The sequence below is a fragment of the Ictidomys tridecemlineatus genome, chromosome 2 (assembly GCF_052094955.1).
Source record: "Ictidomys tridecemlineatus isolate mIctTri1 chromosome 2, mIctTri1.hap1, whole genome shotgun sequence".
NCBI classification, from domain to species: Eukaryota; Metazoa; Chordata; class Mammalia; order Rodentia; family Sciuridae; genus Ictidomys; species Ictidomys tridecemlineatus.
In genome coordinates, this window is record NC_135478.1 from 47145619 (window position 1) to 47161536 (window position 15918).

General features: G+C 44.9%; 3 protein-coding genes across 5 annotated transcripts in view; 2 read left to right on the forward strand and 1 right to left on the reverse strand.

The window, feature by feature from the left end:
• Positions 1–7076, forward strand: part of Actr8 (actin related protein 8) — a 24064-nt gene extending 16988 nt beyond the window's left edge. For both annotated transcript variants that reach the window (XR_001229995.4, XR_001229996.4), the window contains exon 14: positions 1542–7076. The gene's annotated coding sequence lies outside the window, so the exon portion shown is untranslated. The remainder of the gene's footprint in view (positions 1–1541) is intronic.
• Il17rb (interleukin 17 receptor B) lies at positions 905–13150 on the reverse strand. 2 transcript variants are annotated; one of them, XM_021731153.3, is made up of 11 exons: positions 12916–13150; positions 10855–10879; positions 9956–10096; positions 8431–8558; positions 7938–8064; positions 7082–7129; positions 5479–5621; positions 5064–5129; positions 4017–4116; positions 2950–3048; positions 905–1815 (listed from the first exon to the last, which is right to left on the reverse strand). In XM_021731153.3, the coding sequence occupies exons 1-11, from the start codon at positions 12973–12975 to the stop codon at positions 1253–1255; spliced, it is 1500 nt and encodes a 499-aa protein (XP_021586828.1). In that variant the 5' UTR covers positions 12976–13150; the 3' UTR covers positions 905–1252. The 2 variants fall into 2 exon arrangements, with proteins under 2 accessions (XP_021586828.1, XP_040145684.1); XM_040289750.2 differs by lacking the exon at positions 7082–7129.
• Positions 13151–13402: 252 nt separating this feature from the next.
• Positions 13403–15918, forward strand: part of Chdh (choline dehydrogenase) — a 29360-nt gene continuing 26844 nt past the window's right edge. The window contains exon 1 of the mRNA XM_005317211.5: positions 13403–13469. The gene's annotated coding sequence lies outside the window, so the exon portion shown is untranslated. The remainder of the gene's footprint in view (positions 13470–15918) is intronic.

A 15918-nucleotide genomic window follows, 5' to 3' on the forward strand; every position in this document is an offset into this window, starting at 1 on the left:
AAAGATGCTTTTAGGAAAGAATTGGAAGACTTTAAATATTTTACCTCTTTATGTTCTATAATGCTGATAGGTTGAAAGTTACCTTTCAATGTTATCTTTTTATAAGTGAGTTGCAATAGTTTACCTAAATAAAAAAAAACTAAGAAGTAGTTTTGTTTTAAACATGAAAAATTATGTAATAACAGGAACTGAAAACTCTTGATAGTGATCTCTAATAGGTAACTTTGGGCAAAAGTAGACATTAGGTTTACAGGAGTATAGTTTGGTATTCATTTAACAGGCACTTGCACAAGAGTCCAGACATGAATCTAGTTTGGAGAGAGAAGGTCCCAAGCAAATACCAAACTTTACAGTTGACACAAATTTGGTTGGCTAAGATGGGCCCAGTTTTATTATTCCCAACTTTTACTATCTTAAAGGTAAAGATTTCTGTTGGGCGTGGTGGTGCATGCCTGTAATCCCAGCAGCTTGGGAGTCTGAGGCAGGAGGATTGTAAGTTCAAAGCCAGCCTCAGCAAGACCCTGTGTCAAAATATAAAATAAAAAGGACTGGGGATGTGGCTCCAAAAGAATAAAAAAAAAAAAAAAAGAAAAATAAGGATTTCTGTGTGTAATAGAGGGTTTTTCTCCAAGAAAACTACTGAGTGAATTAATGAGAGCTTCTTAAATTTAGTATTCATTAATTGAACCTAGAATGTTACAGAACTAAACACTTCTACCAACAGTTCAAGGCATGAGTTATTCAAGATTGGACTTTTGGTTGGAAGATGGCTTAAGCACAATATTATCAGAACGATTATAATTTTCAGTTATAACTATCCTTGATTTGATGGTATACAATTGACTTGGCTTTAATTATAAATTTAGTCTGTTCGTTAATGTTCTAATAGTGGCATTTGTAAAAATTTTATCAGCATAACATTTGTTTTATTTTTTTAGTTGTAGATGGACACAGTACCTTTATTTTATTGATTTATTTTTATGTGGTGCTGAGGATGAAACCTAGTGCCTCATGTGTGTGAGGCAAGCGCTCTACCACTGAGCTAAAACCCCAAACGAGCATAACATTTTTTAATGACTAATCTATGACCTGTATGTTCAGTTTTGATTCTCTCTATTCTGGTTCTAAAACAAGTGTATATATAGCCTTCCCTATCAGTAGCCTGGGTAGTAAATTTCAGGATCATCACAGAGCTCTCTCCAAAACTGGTTGGGTAGGAAGGCTTTGTAGTCTTGCTCTTCTCTTGGGCGGGCTACAAGGGGGAGCAGCTGCTGTGGCAGACTTGTGACCATTTCCCCACTGACATGTGCTGTGTGGCACAGAGAAGTTGTGTTTGGAGAGCCGCGGCATCCTTCATGAGGTGGAACTTAGGGCAGACATGGAGGGCACTGTAGTTGTCTTTGGGATCAGCCCCTCTGAAGCAGACCACTATGTATTTGTGCAGATGAGTCTGGCTACTCAGATCACTGCAGAAAAGATTAAAGGCCAGGGGGAACAGGTCTTGAGAGTTCTCACTGGGGCTGTCCTCGTTGTGGCCACAGGTATCATCGCACATGGCATTGGCATCATTGGAAAGAAGGAAGATTACTTTATCTGCTGCTTTCTTCTGAGTGGTAAGCCACTGAACTGGACCCATCTCAGCTATTTTCTTTTTCTGCCATTTTTCAAGGATCACCTCACTTCTGCAGTTATTTTGAAGAAATTCAGTGAAGTAACAAACTGTGTGATGGAAACATATTTCAGATGGGTGGACCACCAGAACTTTAATGAGGGGCAGTAGCCTTGTAGTAGGAAGGGAAGTGTTCTTGATCTTTTCTGTGAGAGGAGGAAAAGCATTTATTATCTGAACAGTTAAGAGCAGGCTTTCGCCCTAGTCTAAATCACCCCCGATAAGTGATCCCTTACTTGAGAAAGAATGTCAGTGGAGCACTGGGACCTAACTGATTTAGTGAGTATGTTGCAGGTATCATTTTAGACATAGCACCTGAAACATACTCACTAAATCAGTCTTCTCGAGCTTTATTTTTTCAAATAAATTCATAGAAATTATTTAGGCTTAGTTACTATCCGATCTCTGCACTTCACATCACATTTTGAGTTGGTTTAGCTCTGCGGTTGTTTGTACCATCTTCTACCTCCAGGTGGTAGTTTCTGTGTGTTCCATTAAAGTTAAACCCCTGGAACTTAACTGGAATTCTGCCCTCTACTGGACTATAAAAGAAACTACAACTAATACAGTTCAAATAGCATTTCCTAAATATAAGTCTTCCTGAGGTCACAGTTCTCATAGCCTTCTAAGCATAGAACATGGAATTGATCTTGTTCTACATACAACATTGCATGCAACTCAAAGGGTGCATTTACATTTCCTCTTGTACATGTGGAGGAAAGCTGCAGAGTCTTTATTGGGTGGCTGCGAGCTCTGATTCTATATTAATTCCTTGACTTCTGTTGTCAAGTATCAAGTATTCTAGAGTTTGCAGAGACCTTAGTATACCAATTGTTCTTAGGTCTTTTTAAAAAGTAAGGACTAGCGTAGAACATCTGTCACAGGTAACAGTAGACTTCTAGCCATTTTTTGCCCATTTCAGTATTTGTAGAAGCCTCCATGGTAAAAATGAAATAGGTGGTAGGTAGTTACCAGATCTCCAAGTTCTCACTCTGCTTTAACCTGGCAGATGTGATCCAGTTGTTAGCATATCAGGCTCTCTAATAGTGCTCTAAGGCATTAAATAAATGTTGTGTTAACCTTGAGAAATGCCAATGAGATGGCATCTAGAGGAATCTCCTTTTAGAAAGTTGAAAACATGGGGCTTAGGGTGTAACTCTTTGGTAGAGTGCTTGTCTAGCATGCGTGATGTCCTAGGTTTGATCCCCAGCAGTGCCACAAAAAAATTTCAAAATGTGATTTCCTCATATAAGAATACCTTTAGGGAATTATAATCTTACCATGCCTCCACATTAGGTAGATCCCAAACACCAGCACCATGGTGGCCACTAGCAGCAACGAGAGAAGCAAAGGCAGCCAGCCTCCTAGCACGCTTCTATCTGGAGAAAACAAAGCTTACCTTTAACAAAATAAAACCAATTTATTGTGTATTTGAAAACAGAGTTTTACTCTCTGTAGAAGTTTAGATCCCTTTAAAACCAAGGGTCAGATCTGCTCATCAGTGTGTTTTCCCACAGTGTCCAGGTTTCTCATTAGATTCTCCCAAGAGATGTGGGACCTGGGGAGTTCTCCAGAGACTCTTGGGTTTCTTGCTTCTTAAACACACACACAGACATTTTCACTATGGTAACCTGAGCTTACATCAGTTTTGTGTACTTTGAGGAATTAGTGTTATTCTGGGTATATTTGTTATATAAATAGTATACATAGGTGGCATTTTTAAAAGCTGTTTTGTGAGATGGGAAATTATGCCATCCTTTCACAAGAACACTGAGGTTGCCACAGGCTCAGGCACCCTAACACGGAAGTTAGAATTATGAGGCACCCAGGTTGTCCTCAGTGTGTTTGGCTGAGATTCTTAAGAATTAACACCTTCTATCTTTTGACCCACCCCAGGCTACTTGCAGGAATACTTGTCCATCTGTAATAAAAAAAAAAAAAAAAATTTAAAAACCTGACATCTCTAGAGAGACAAAACAGTATTTCTGATTTGTTATCCAAATGTTGGCAAAGTGACCACATCAAGTCATAGCCCCACTGAGACTGATGAGAGAATCAGAATGCATGAAATAGACATTCCCTCTTATTCCTAGTCCTTTTACACCATTGACTTTTCAATAGATTCCTGTGGCACTTTGTTCATTGTGACCGTTTCATATATCCTGTTCTGTAAAGTTTCGAATCTGTATTTGGATTTGGGGTTTTATAGGCCAGCACTGGAATCACTCTGTACCCCAGTTCAGCATACACAGGCAAAGGCCCTCGAGACTCTCTACAGACAGAGTTAATGGAGGCTGTGCCTATGACCTGGGCCTCTGATTACCCAGTGAAATGACCAGGCACTTACTGTTATCGGGAGGGAAGGGGACAATTGTCTTTGGGCAAAGCACCACGGTCCCTTTGCGTCTGATACAGTCGTTGCCACAGGTAGGGAAATATGGAATCAACTGAGGAAAAACCAGAAGTTTAAAGTTCACACTACACTTCAGAGAGTCTTGACAGTTTTTCTACTTCCACCATGTCTTCCCCTTTTTTCTGGTTCCAACCTTATCTCTGCATTTGTCATGGACATTTCCCCTTAGTCATACTTGTATAGCAATGCCTAGAAATCTAGAAATCCAGTCTAATGACTGAACATGGAAATGTCCTTTAAGACTCCTATTGATTTTATTATCTAAAGGGGTTAGGTTGTATCCTAATACATATGCAAATATCTCCAGGACAGTGGAGTAGTAAGGCTCATATTAACCTCAGTCAGGGAAGTCCCCTGCCTGGAAAAGTCAGTGGTTTCCTAGAAGAGGAGCACAGTCATAATAAGCTGTGAAAGTCTGCTTTCTCTGACCAGTTTGAGCACTGCCTTCCTATCCCACAGAATGAAGGACAAAAGCTCCTTCCCTCTCCTCTCCAGGGTGGCTGTGTCCCCACATCCTAAAGTCAACAGTTGCTCAACAGTTGCAAGAGATCAGAGAGCATCTATCCAACCAACTTCCATTTCCAGCTGGGTCAACTGAGACCCTGAGAGGACAGGCAGTCACTCTCTAATGTTCATATCACTGATCTGGAACCCAAACCTTCCAACTTCAAATCCTCTGCAACTTCATTTTGCAGTTAAAACTGAGGCTTGGGGAATAAAATGGTTCTCTCATCTCAGTATTACCATGAGGATCTGTGACAGAAAATGGAAATAAAAGCAATCTGGAAAGTCAACAGCTACTATAAGCAAAAGGGACTGTCAGCTTCCTGATCTAACCATCATGAATCCCAGTTAACATCACTAGCATCCCAATGCAGGAGTGAATTTGAGAGAAGTGACTCACCCCATAAAAAAACTCACAAAACAGTGGAACAGTCTTTTAGTGTCCCTCCCCTCCCCAAAGCACCTCACTAAACTTACCTGAACCACAGCACCTTCGCTTTCCTCAGTCACTAGGATGGCTATCGAAGATCGCTTTGTTTTGTTCTGGTGCAGGTGAAATGAAGTCATATGAGTGAGCATATCAAAGACTGTCAATGAAGAAGTCATTTCCCAAACTGACTTTTCAATTCATTATGGGAATAAGGATTCATTTCATACTTTGAAAACTTCTACTTTTGGTTGGTTTTAGTACTATATCCCAGTATACACAAGGATTTTTTTTTAATGTGTCAAATTAATCAAAATAGCCAAGCATATTTGGACAACACATTTCTCTGCTCTCTGAAGAGCTTTCTTCAGGGAATCCTAGTTTCTATGCTTTTTCCTTCAACAAGATAAGGAAGCTGGAGGTTGAGGATGGGGGTGATGATAAGGGAACCAAGGATAGAAGTACCTCAAACACTTGAGAAAACCAAATTCTGGTGCTCTGTTGGATAAGAACCGTGTATCTGTTTCCAAGGGAACTGGTTGTAAAATTCACTTCAACCATCTTCTCATTCTTCTTACAAGCAGTGATGTTGGGATCCCACAGGCTTCCTAAGAGTTGAGAGCAAACCACTGAATGAACTTGCTAACCTTTCCCTTATTAAGTTCCCCAAAGGGCTTTACTAAAAAGAGAAACCCAAGTTCTCAGACAAAAAACCAAGATAATGTCTCCACTACACAGTGTGCTTTTTAAACATTGCTTCCAGTGTCAGAGTACCTGCAGTCCAAGAAAGTTTAGAGACCCCATGCCACTGCTTTGCTAAAGAGCGGTAGGAGGCAAAGATTGATTTTTTTTTTTTTTCACTAGCTTCTGTTCTCAGCTTCTATTTGAATTACGGGCTAAGGCCAGTATTTTCTTCTCAGAATATGAGAAGGAACCACAGGTTGGGATACATGTCTATGATTATGGAGTGAATGAATTTAGGATCAGGAGTACGATGACAGATAAGGACACAGTTCTAGGTGCTCCATCCATCACAGCATTGTGCTAGCTTTACTGAATACAAAGAAGGAAGTGCCTCAAAGCTTGGAGGATACTCTCACAGGTGAACTGTGTCAGAAAAAGTCAGTTGTTCCATTGATGTGACTTGCAAATAAGGACAAGGTTGATTTCCATGAACATGACATGTGATAGTGTTATCTTCCCCACCTAAGAGACCATTTCAGGCCCTGGCTTGAAACTATCTTTCATTCTAGGACTGATTTCCAGGCCCTTAGACCTTACTCCCCCTAAACCCCAACCACGTTCCTACAAATTTCTCTCTCCATGAGGCAAGAGAGGAAGCCCAGTACTCCAGGGCTGTCTTTAGCAAGAACAGCATTTGTAGCTTAGTCTGGTAAAGGGTGAAGGATGCCTAAAAGAGACTAATCCCTCCAAATACCACCACTCTTATTAACATCCCAAGACTATACTGCCTGGAAATAAACAAAACTCCACCAGAAGTTGGGTATTTCCGACTGATTATCCTAAAGAGAGTATTCTACAATTCAAGGGGCAGAGTTCTAATAGTCTAGCAATGGGAGAGGTCTAACACAGGTTGAGAGCATACTTCTAGGTTATTACTTAGACTAACACTCCCACCCTAAATGTTTGCTAATCCAAATAGAAAATCCTCAGGTTTCTCACAGCCATAGGTCAGTAGCACTAGTGAGCCTGTGAAAGGACTCAGAGCTCCCTTAGTATCAGGAAAGGCCTTTGATTGGCACCACTATAAGTATGGTTTGGGCTAAAATATTAGTTTAACCAAGCAGTGGAGGTGGTTTCGTATGACTGTTCTAATACATAAAACTTTACTAAGAATCTTTCCCTGAATAGGCTTTCTGCCCCAGTGGGCAAGTGCTAGCCAGGCATCAGGAGCCCTGGCTGCTGCTGTCTTCATCAAGCAACTTGAATACATAACTGCCCACTTTGAGCCTTGGTTTTTTCATCTGTAAAAGAATGGATAGAGCTGTGCTGACTCAATTTATAACTATCTTCAAATAATAAAGAGCAGAGTGCTGTATTTACTTACCTGCCTTGATACACTTTTTTTTGTATTTCATTATGTGGTCTAGGCATCCTGGGAATATGAATGAAACTTGTTACACTTAGGAAAAGGTATCCGTGCTACTCCCTGTCAACAAGTACAAGCACACGCACACATATCACACCTATAGCAAATTGCCAAAATATTCCAGATAAAAGTGAGATAGCAAATCAATGGGACCCTGACATTTTATTCTTGAACAAAAATCATCTGTCCATAGAGTGGTAACCCATCTTAATTTAAATACAAGCTTTATCAAAACAGTTAACAATCCCCAAGAGAACACTTGGAAAGTCACCATGTCTAAAAACATATCTAAAACGGGCCAGGGATGTTGCTCAGTTGTAGAGCATCCCTGGGTTCCAGCCCAAGTACTGCAATCAATCAATTACAAAATAATATTTGGTTTTATCAAGGAAGCTGGGAACTACTGTGTAATAAATGTCATGGTATCAGAAACACTGTGGATGGTGGAAGTGCGTTAATCAAGAACGACCAGAGTTTGAACATCACCTTCACTTTTCCTGTGTATATAGTCCAGCATGAATGACTTGACCTCTTGGTCTCTTCATCTCTAAGATGGGGCTTTCCCAACCTTAGGTTTGTTGGGAGGCTTGGTGAGATGACTCCCATCAAGCACTCAGGCGCACCCATAGAAATGGGTTTTTCCCTTCATTTTACCCGATTTAACCCTCACAGCTCTGTGAGTAAGGAGCAGTTACAACTCTGTATAATGTATGAGGAAACCAAGACCTTGCAAGGCCAAAGCCTCACTTTGACTCTATGAATCAAAGCCAGGGTCCCAGCAAGACAGAATAACTGAGAAGTTGAGAAAGATTACCTGGTGAAGTGAAGTTCACAGACAAAGAAGGGCTGTCTTCATTCATATTTGCGTTGGGGATATTATGGGCCCCAATGAGATAGAGCGTGCTCAGCTCCACAGGAAAGCCAACGTAGGAGAATGTCCACTGGAAGGCAGAACAAGGAACAGCATCTATGTGTTGCCCTTTCCATTTTTACTTGCATCCTTTACACTTCTACTGAAACTTGGGTCATAGCCAATGTTTACTTAGGGAATTGGTGCCAGACAGTCTGCTGGTGTGACTCATACAATCAGAAAAGTGAGATTTTACAGCCAGGATGTAATTTAAGACCCCTCACTTTGCTGAAAGGGAAACTGAGGCCCAGAAATTCTGACTTGCCTAATGCACAGAAGTGGCCCAAACTGGGACTTGGACTCAAGTGTCCTGTTCTGTGTCACAGCTGCTCATCAGCCTATTTGAGCAGCACATGGTTCATGCTCCCCTTTCAGCCACATCCCTCAAAGTGCTTACTTTGCCACCAGAGGGTCTGGTCTGACTCTGGAAGGCCTCCGTGTAGTTGCACCTCACACAGGCATATGACTGGAAGTTGTTTTTGCCTGTCACACAGATCTTGGTGGCCTTCAACAAGCGGATGCTGGCTGCAGAGAGTTGAGACATTTGTTTATTTGTCACTTACTATATGACTGGATGCTAGATACTTTACATGCTTCATTTCAGTCCTTAATCACGATAGCACCAAAAGGTAGGCCTTGCTGTCCCCAGTATACAGATGGAGTCAGTGAGGCTCAGGGAATTTCAAGCAGCAGTGCCTAGCTTTCACAACTTGGGTGTGAACTCTCAAGATACCTGTGATTAGCTTAACATGTGTTCTATTCTGGATCTCTGAGAGGAACAGGCCTGCATTGGGAACCCCACAAAGACCCTCCAAGAGTATCATCAAGCCATGCATGTCCTGACTGCTTCTTTTTCCACACTGACTCTTCTCCGTGGCATGTCCTTTCCTCCCATTCCTGCCTCTGCAAGTCTGACTCTGGTAAAGTCCAATATGTGTACCACGGCCTATAACAAGGCACACAAAGAGCTCATTTTGCCAGGGATGGGGCAAAGCCTTAGTGTATCATCTCACAAAGGAGTCTTGCCAGGGCCTCCCTCCTGGTCTTCCCTGCCTGCATCCCACTCACATTGGACACAGTCCCCTTCAGGGCGTCCTGGTCACTGCCTGTGTCTGCCTCCCAACCTCTCTGAAACCTTATGGGGGGAATAATTGACCTATCTCTCAGTGCTTGGCACTCATGTATTTTTGGCTGCATCAAATTTAATTTATCAGATGGAAACTATAAACATGGGCACTGAGATCCTGGGTGGATCCTGGAATTAGCTCATCTGAAGAACCTGCCAGTTGCCTTGGAGTGTAATCTAAGGGAAATGCCAGAACTTTCACAATATTATTTGGGAAGTAGAAAAGTAGCCTAAGTTTTCCTTAACTGGGGGAGTTATCGCTGGTCTTAACCCATCTTCTTCCATATGGAAATATACCATGTCATCAGTGTACCACTTAATGACTTTGCACATTCATGCAGCCAGTTTGGGTTAAGAAAACCCCTGGAGTGCCCCTCATGCTTCGTTCAGTCATCCCACCCCCAAAGTAACCACTATCCCAACTTCTAACTTTGCCCACTACATTCATTTTGCCCTTTTTTAGAAAGCATCATAGTTGTAGGCATGCATATAGACATCAGTGCATAAACTCTTCATAACCTGGCTTCTTATGTTTGTGACACCTATATTATGTGTAGTAACAGATCATTTATTCCTATTGCTGTTTTGGATTCCATTTTTCCATTGGACATTTAAGTCTTTTGGGTTCTTACAAATAGTGCTGCTGGGAACATCTTAACCAGTGGCTTTTGATGCATGCATGTATATATTTCTGTTGGGTATGCCTAGGAGCAGGATTAATGGGTCATACTGCCTGCACACTTCTGGTTCATTAGACACTTCAGGACTTATCTTTGATTTGCATCAGCAAACCTACCATCTGCTCGAAGTATCCAGCTTATGTTCATCAAAATTGAATAGTCCTCTGTTGCAGCACTGGTTTTAGCAAGTTCCACACGGAGGTCCCTCAAGTCCCCTGGGGTCAGATTGTGTTGGACCATCCACTCTGGAGACGGCCCTGGGAAAAGGCAAGATTTCCCATTGACACTCCTCTTCCCTGCTGAGTCTGATATTATCTCCTGTAACCAAATCACCCTGCTCCATCCCCCATTCACAATTCATTAATTCTTCCTGCTAATCAGGCCAAACATTTCTGGGTGCTGGCCAATTTATAGCTGACGTGATGCTGAACTGAGATTAATGCTTTCAGCCTTCTGGCCTCAAACTACACATCCCCTCAAACTACTTTAGGTGCCCCTCTCCATGTGTGGACATGCTTAGTGTATTGCCGTGTTCATTAGGGTCAGTCCTGCCATCCCTGTGCTTCAGCATAGGACTTCAGCCAGTTGGCATATACCACCACATGTACCCACCTCCTAGCCTTTGCTGCTGCAGCTGCTCTCTCTCCTCCAGTTTATTCTCCCTATTCACATTTCCTGGGCAGAAGCCCACCCATTCTTCAGCGTTATACTCTCAAGCATTTATTCTACAAATATTTGCTACCTGGTCCTAGTTATAAGTGATCTCCCTCTCCAGCACTTGATCTCTCTTTGCAGGGAAGCAGGCATTGCTTTCTGTCTTGCATACTGTGCCCCCTGACTGGTCAGGAGGCCAACCCATCTCAAACACCTCAGTATTCCCCCAGAGTTCTATCTTAAGAACTTCAAACACATCAGCTAACAGGCTCATCCTTTACCTGATCTCCAAAGACCCACTGCCTGAATTCAGGCCTTCTTTGAGTATAATGTCCCAAATAACCATTCCTAAGGCACCTACCAGTTTCAGAGCCACACTGAATAGTCTGCAAGAGAAAAAGAAACCAAGTGTCATGTTGAAGCCAGTAAACCACAAGCCTTCCTTTACCAAACCAGACAACACACTATCTTTTTTTGTTAAATACCTACATAAGTGACAAACTTTCAAAGTAAAAATGAGCTGCTTGTGCTTCACAGCTAGGGGAAACTAAGCTATGATTGGACCATGGATTTGGCCATCAGTATGCCTGCTCCTCAAGCTGACCCATCAGTTCACTTGAAGACCAGGAGTGAGTCTCTGGGCATTAGCCTTCTCTGCCTCTAGCCAGGGATGACTCTGGACCATTATCATGAGGTCCCTTCACACTCCAATGCTTAACTCCCAGTTTTCAGGATGGTCTGGAGTATATGAGTTTCATGGTCAGGATTGGCTGCACTAAGAAGATGAGCAGAAGAAAGCATTGAATGCAGTCCACAATACCTTCCTCAGGTTTTTTTCACATATTTCTCTTCTAATACAGAAGGACTTACTAGAGCTATAAATAAAAAGAAAACCATAAACAACTAAAGAAAACCATAAACAACTGTCACTTCATCCTGTTGTCTTTTTAAAAGAGCTTTCAAAATAGCAAATATGTATCATCAATGTCCAAGAAAGATCGGTGAGAAACCCTTTGAAGTTAACTGTTTTTTTCTTAAGAAATATTTAAAAATTTGGTTTTGGCATTACATACTCAACCTAAAACATTTAACTCTCAGATGGGAGCAAGTTCCAATGATGAAACTCAATGTGATAAATTCACCAGGTCTGGAATCCAATCCCTCTAAACCACATTTCCAACACCTTGTAAAACAGAAGACAAGAAGACTTTTGAGGGTTTGAGTAATTTGGGTTTAGGTGAAGTTGTCAATCATCCCTTTGTCTTTGTGAAACTGAACTCTGGAAGGATATCATCAGACATTCTTTTTAAACAAATAAGCCACCATACTGGAAACTGAAGTCTTGTCAGACAAAAGAGCTGGTGATGCAAGTGTTAGGAAGAAGCAAAGCAATAGCTCTAAACTTGACAGAGTTAATACTGTAGACCTTACAGTAACTGCCACAAAGGCAATGAATTCTTGCTGCAGCGGAGAATGTCAAGAGGACCTCAGAACAAAGAGGTAGTAGCAGAAGGCATCAGGACACAATGGATGGGTGTCCATAACCATGAATAAGTAACAACCATACTTTTAGGCTATTTGCTATGCTAATAGTCCAGAGATTGGTTTTGAATATATGTTGGGGGCTTTAGTAACCCAGAAGATTCCTTCAATCATTCAAGACACTGGGGAAAGGGAATCACAAGTCAACAAGGGGAAAATAATGAAAGAAAGGAAAAAAGAAAAAGCTAGTAGCAGGGTGTGGTGGTTTATGCTTGTAATCCCAGAGACTTAGGAGGCTGATGTAGGAGGATCACAACTTCCAGGCCAGTCTCCGTAACTTAGCCAGACCCTGTCTCAAAATATTTTTTTTTTCCAAAGGGAGGAACTGGGGATGCTGGGGATGTAGCTCAACATCCCTGGGTTCAATTCCCAGTATCAAGAAAATGGGGGGCGGGGGAGCAGGCCGGTGGTAATGGAGAAGCAGTTCTTGTGCCCCCACAGGTGAGCAGATGGCCAACACAAATGGGCGCCTACTCATCAGCAGAGAGGCTCTTTGCTGCTGCTCTGCAGGTTATGCATGTTAGGCGACCAGGATGAGTTAGGTACTTACTCCTGCACGCCCCCTCCCCCCTTTTAACCAATGAGGATAACGGAGGCTAGGTGAGCATAAAAAACTGAATTAAGAACCCATGATGGCATTTGTGACCTGGTCGGTCTGGATTCCCACGCCCCTGACCCAAGCAGCCTGACACCCAGCGCTGGCGGGGCTAAAAACAGCCGGCTGATGGGGGTCTGAGGCTCATCGAGGCTACTCCAGGTAGTGCAGACCTGTCCACCCCACAGAGTGGTCATCTTTAGCAGCGTGGGCTAGCAGCCCCGACGCCGTCAGGGTCCAGGCTCAAGAGACAGTCTAGGGAAAGGGATGTGGGCAGGGGCTTACCGGCTCTCCGGGCATGGCGCTCCAGCATAGCGCGGCCAGGCTCAGCAGCACTAGCAACATAGCCTGGCCACCGCCCACCACCACGCGGGACGCGGGACAGCCTCCAGCGGCGCTCTTATCCCGGCGCCCAGGACAGCCCTCTTGGGCTCCGCCTCTCCCTGCGCCCTCCCTCGGGCCTCCCGGCCGCCCAGCAGCCCAGGGTGGCTGAAGGCGCAGCGACCTCACCTGTGGGGCTCGTGCGGATGGGTGGGGTCCGAGCCGCTCCGGCCCCTTTAAGGGCAGAGCCGAGCAGTGGAGGCTGCACCACCCCAGCGCACTTGTGCGCGCACTGAGCCGATGCTGCGACCCCACACGTCTGCAACCTATGCGCTCCACGCGTCCGCGAGTTCCAGTCCCGGAGCACAGCCGGCCGAGCGGCCCACGAGACCCTTACAGAAGCCAAGAGCGCGAGCTGGGCGGGTGCCGCCAGTTAAAGCGTAGCTGAGCAGTGGTCTGGAGGTAGCAGTGGTCTGGCGGCCGCCGACTGTCCCGGCACTGGGACCCACCTTCCCAGGGTAAGTAGTGGGCAACTCGCTCTGGCCCTCCGCCTACCCAACGCACGAAGCCTCCCGGAGGAGGCGTGGTGGATCAGGAGGACCCTGATGGGGACCCTGATGGACGCGGAGACTCGGGCTCCCTTTACCCAGCGGCAGAGCCTCAGAAGGAAAAGTAGTGGGACACGGTCCCTGAAGCCCCATTAAAGAGCTAGTGCTCAGCAGGAACTTAGCGATAAAAGTGATAGGAATCTCTACTCCAGCCCCTCCGGTTTTCTGGTAACTGTGTAACTCCATAAAATGAGGTCTGACTGTAACACTTGAGGCTCCAGAAGCTGAAGTGAAGCCTCCGCATTGTGGGTTTAGAGATGTGGTTCCCAAATTTGTGGTCAGGATCTCCCAGTGCTGCCTAAATGAGACTGGGACTGCCGGGCTCAGCTAGCCCAAGGTCTAGATTTAGCAGCAGCTTCACTCCCCCTAATTCTAGGGTGGGTGGTCCAGGGACTACCGTCCTTTGAGATATAGTGGTTTGGGGGACGGTTGAAAAACAGTTGGGCTAACAACAGTACTGAGCCTGGAAATCTCATGCCACAGCCCCCTCATTTGTAAAAAGATTGGGTTTAACTCAGGGTCTCAGGCTCATGGGCTGAATTTGCTCCATTTTGCACGTGGAAGCCAAGACTTGTGGAAGAGTTGTCAGCTGGTGAGAGGTTATATTGAATCAACCTGTGTTTACTGAGGCCCTACTTTGAGCTAGTCCTGACCTGCCAGGCTCAGTTGAAGATTCCTTCTGCTTGCACAGAATAGAGCCCAGACTCCAGCCTCAAGATCAGCTGGGGGCTCTGGCATGTGTGTACACAGGATTGCAAGAAATGTTTCCAGAGGATTGTTCTGATTCCTAATCAGTTGTGGCCTCACTCATGCCTGGGGCTGAACCACCCTCAGCCACTCATTGAACCTTTCTAAGTAACTTTGGGCACCTGTGGTCTCTGAGATTGTTTCTCTAACAGTCTTTCTGTTTAGCAAACACCTGCCAGGTACCAGGGTGCAAAGGTGAACAGTGCATGAGTGCTCTCAGACTGAGGATGAGTACAGGGAGAGCTATGTTCAAGGGCAGCTGCAGAAGCCAGTGGACTTCGTCCCATGGTGCCAGGGAACCACAGCAGGCTTTTATATGGTGGTCAGTCTTCCGTTTGTGAGAAGCCACCTGGGAGTCTGTGCAGAGCAGGCAGAAACTAGCCCCTCTGAGACCAGGGAGGCGGTAGAGCTTCAAGGTGCTCACTCTGTGAATAGCCCAGCCCCTGCGCCCCTGGCCAGGTTCTGAGCGGTGCTGCCCTTAAGCAGGCCCTGCTGTGGTGAGCTTGGGGATACCAAGGCCAGGCCTGGAAGTTGGTCTCAAATCAGCCATTTCCAGGGGCCGTGAGGAGGACAGCCCCTCCTCCACTGGAGTAGGAAGTGAGGACTAGGAAGCGCTGTCCTAAGAAAACCCCACTTGAGGCCAGAGCTCTTGGGGTCACATGGGCACAGAGTTCAGGGTCACCTGGCCTGACCTTGGCAAGAACCAGTGGATCAGGCACAGGAGGAAGTAGGCTCAAAATGGGAGTGGGCAAGAGGGATGGTTTTGTTTTGAGAAAGGGGTGGGAGAGGTTCCTTCTCCAGGGAAGAAACTAGAGGGCAAAGGAGAAGAGTAGGATGTGGGTAGGGTGGGAAGGAGTTCCAGGCAGGGTGCTGGGTGGGCTCCAGCTACAGCTTGAGTGGTTCCCTCTCATCCCAGGTCCATGATGGTAAGCCTACAGCTCTGTGGGCAGGGCTGTAGAGTGGAGAGTGGAAGGAGAAATGAAGAGGGTCCTCCAACAGGATGTGCCTGCCTGCCTCTTCAGACATGTTCACACTGGCTTTGCCATAAGTGTCCCTCTGTGAGAGGTCCTTGCTGGTTAAACACACAGCTTCCTAGGTGTCCTGCTGGAAGGGACAAAGCTTGCTTGGATGCCTAAGTCTCAACAGTATGGGTTGATAATCTGGAGGTGGGGCCATCCAGGTCAGGGCTGGGCTCAGCTTCTTTCTCCCCACCTCTGACAAGCCATTGCTCTTCAGAGAGCCTCAGTTTCCCTTTTGTAAAGTGTGGTGGGTAAGACAGAATAATGTCAGGGAGGTGATTCAAATCTGAAAGAAGCAATCTATAAAGACTGATCTCTGCCTTGGCCCCTACCATCATGTTCTTTTAGGTTTGGGTTTCTTTTTCTTTTTTTTTTTTTTTTTTTTTTTAAGAGAGAGTGAGAGAGCGGGGGGGGGGGGGAGAGAGAGAGAATTTTTAATATTTATTTTTTAGTTCTCGGCGGACACAACATCTTTGTTGGTATGTGGTGCTGAGGCTCGAACCTGGGCCGCACGCATGCCAGGCGAGCGCGCTACCGCTTGAGCCACATCCCCAGCCCAGAGGTTTGGGTTTCTGAAAGAGCCACCTGGCACA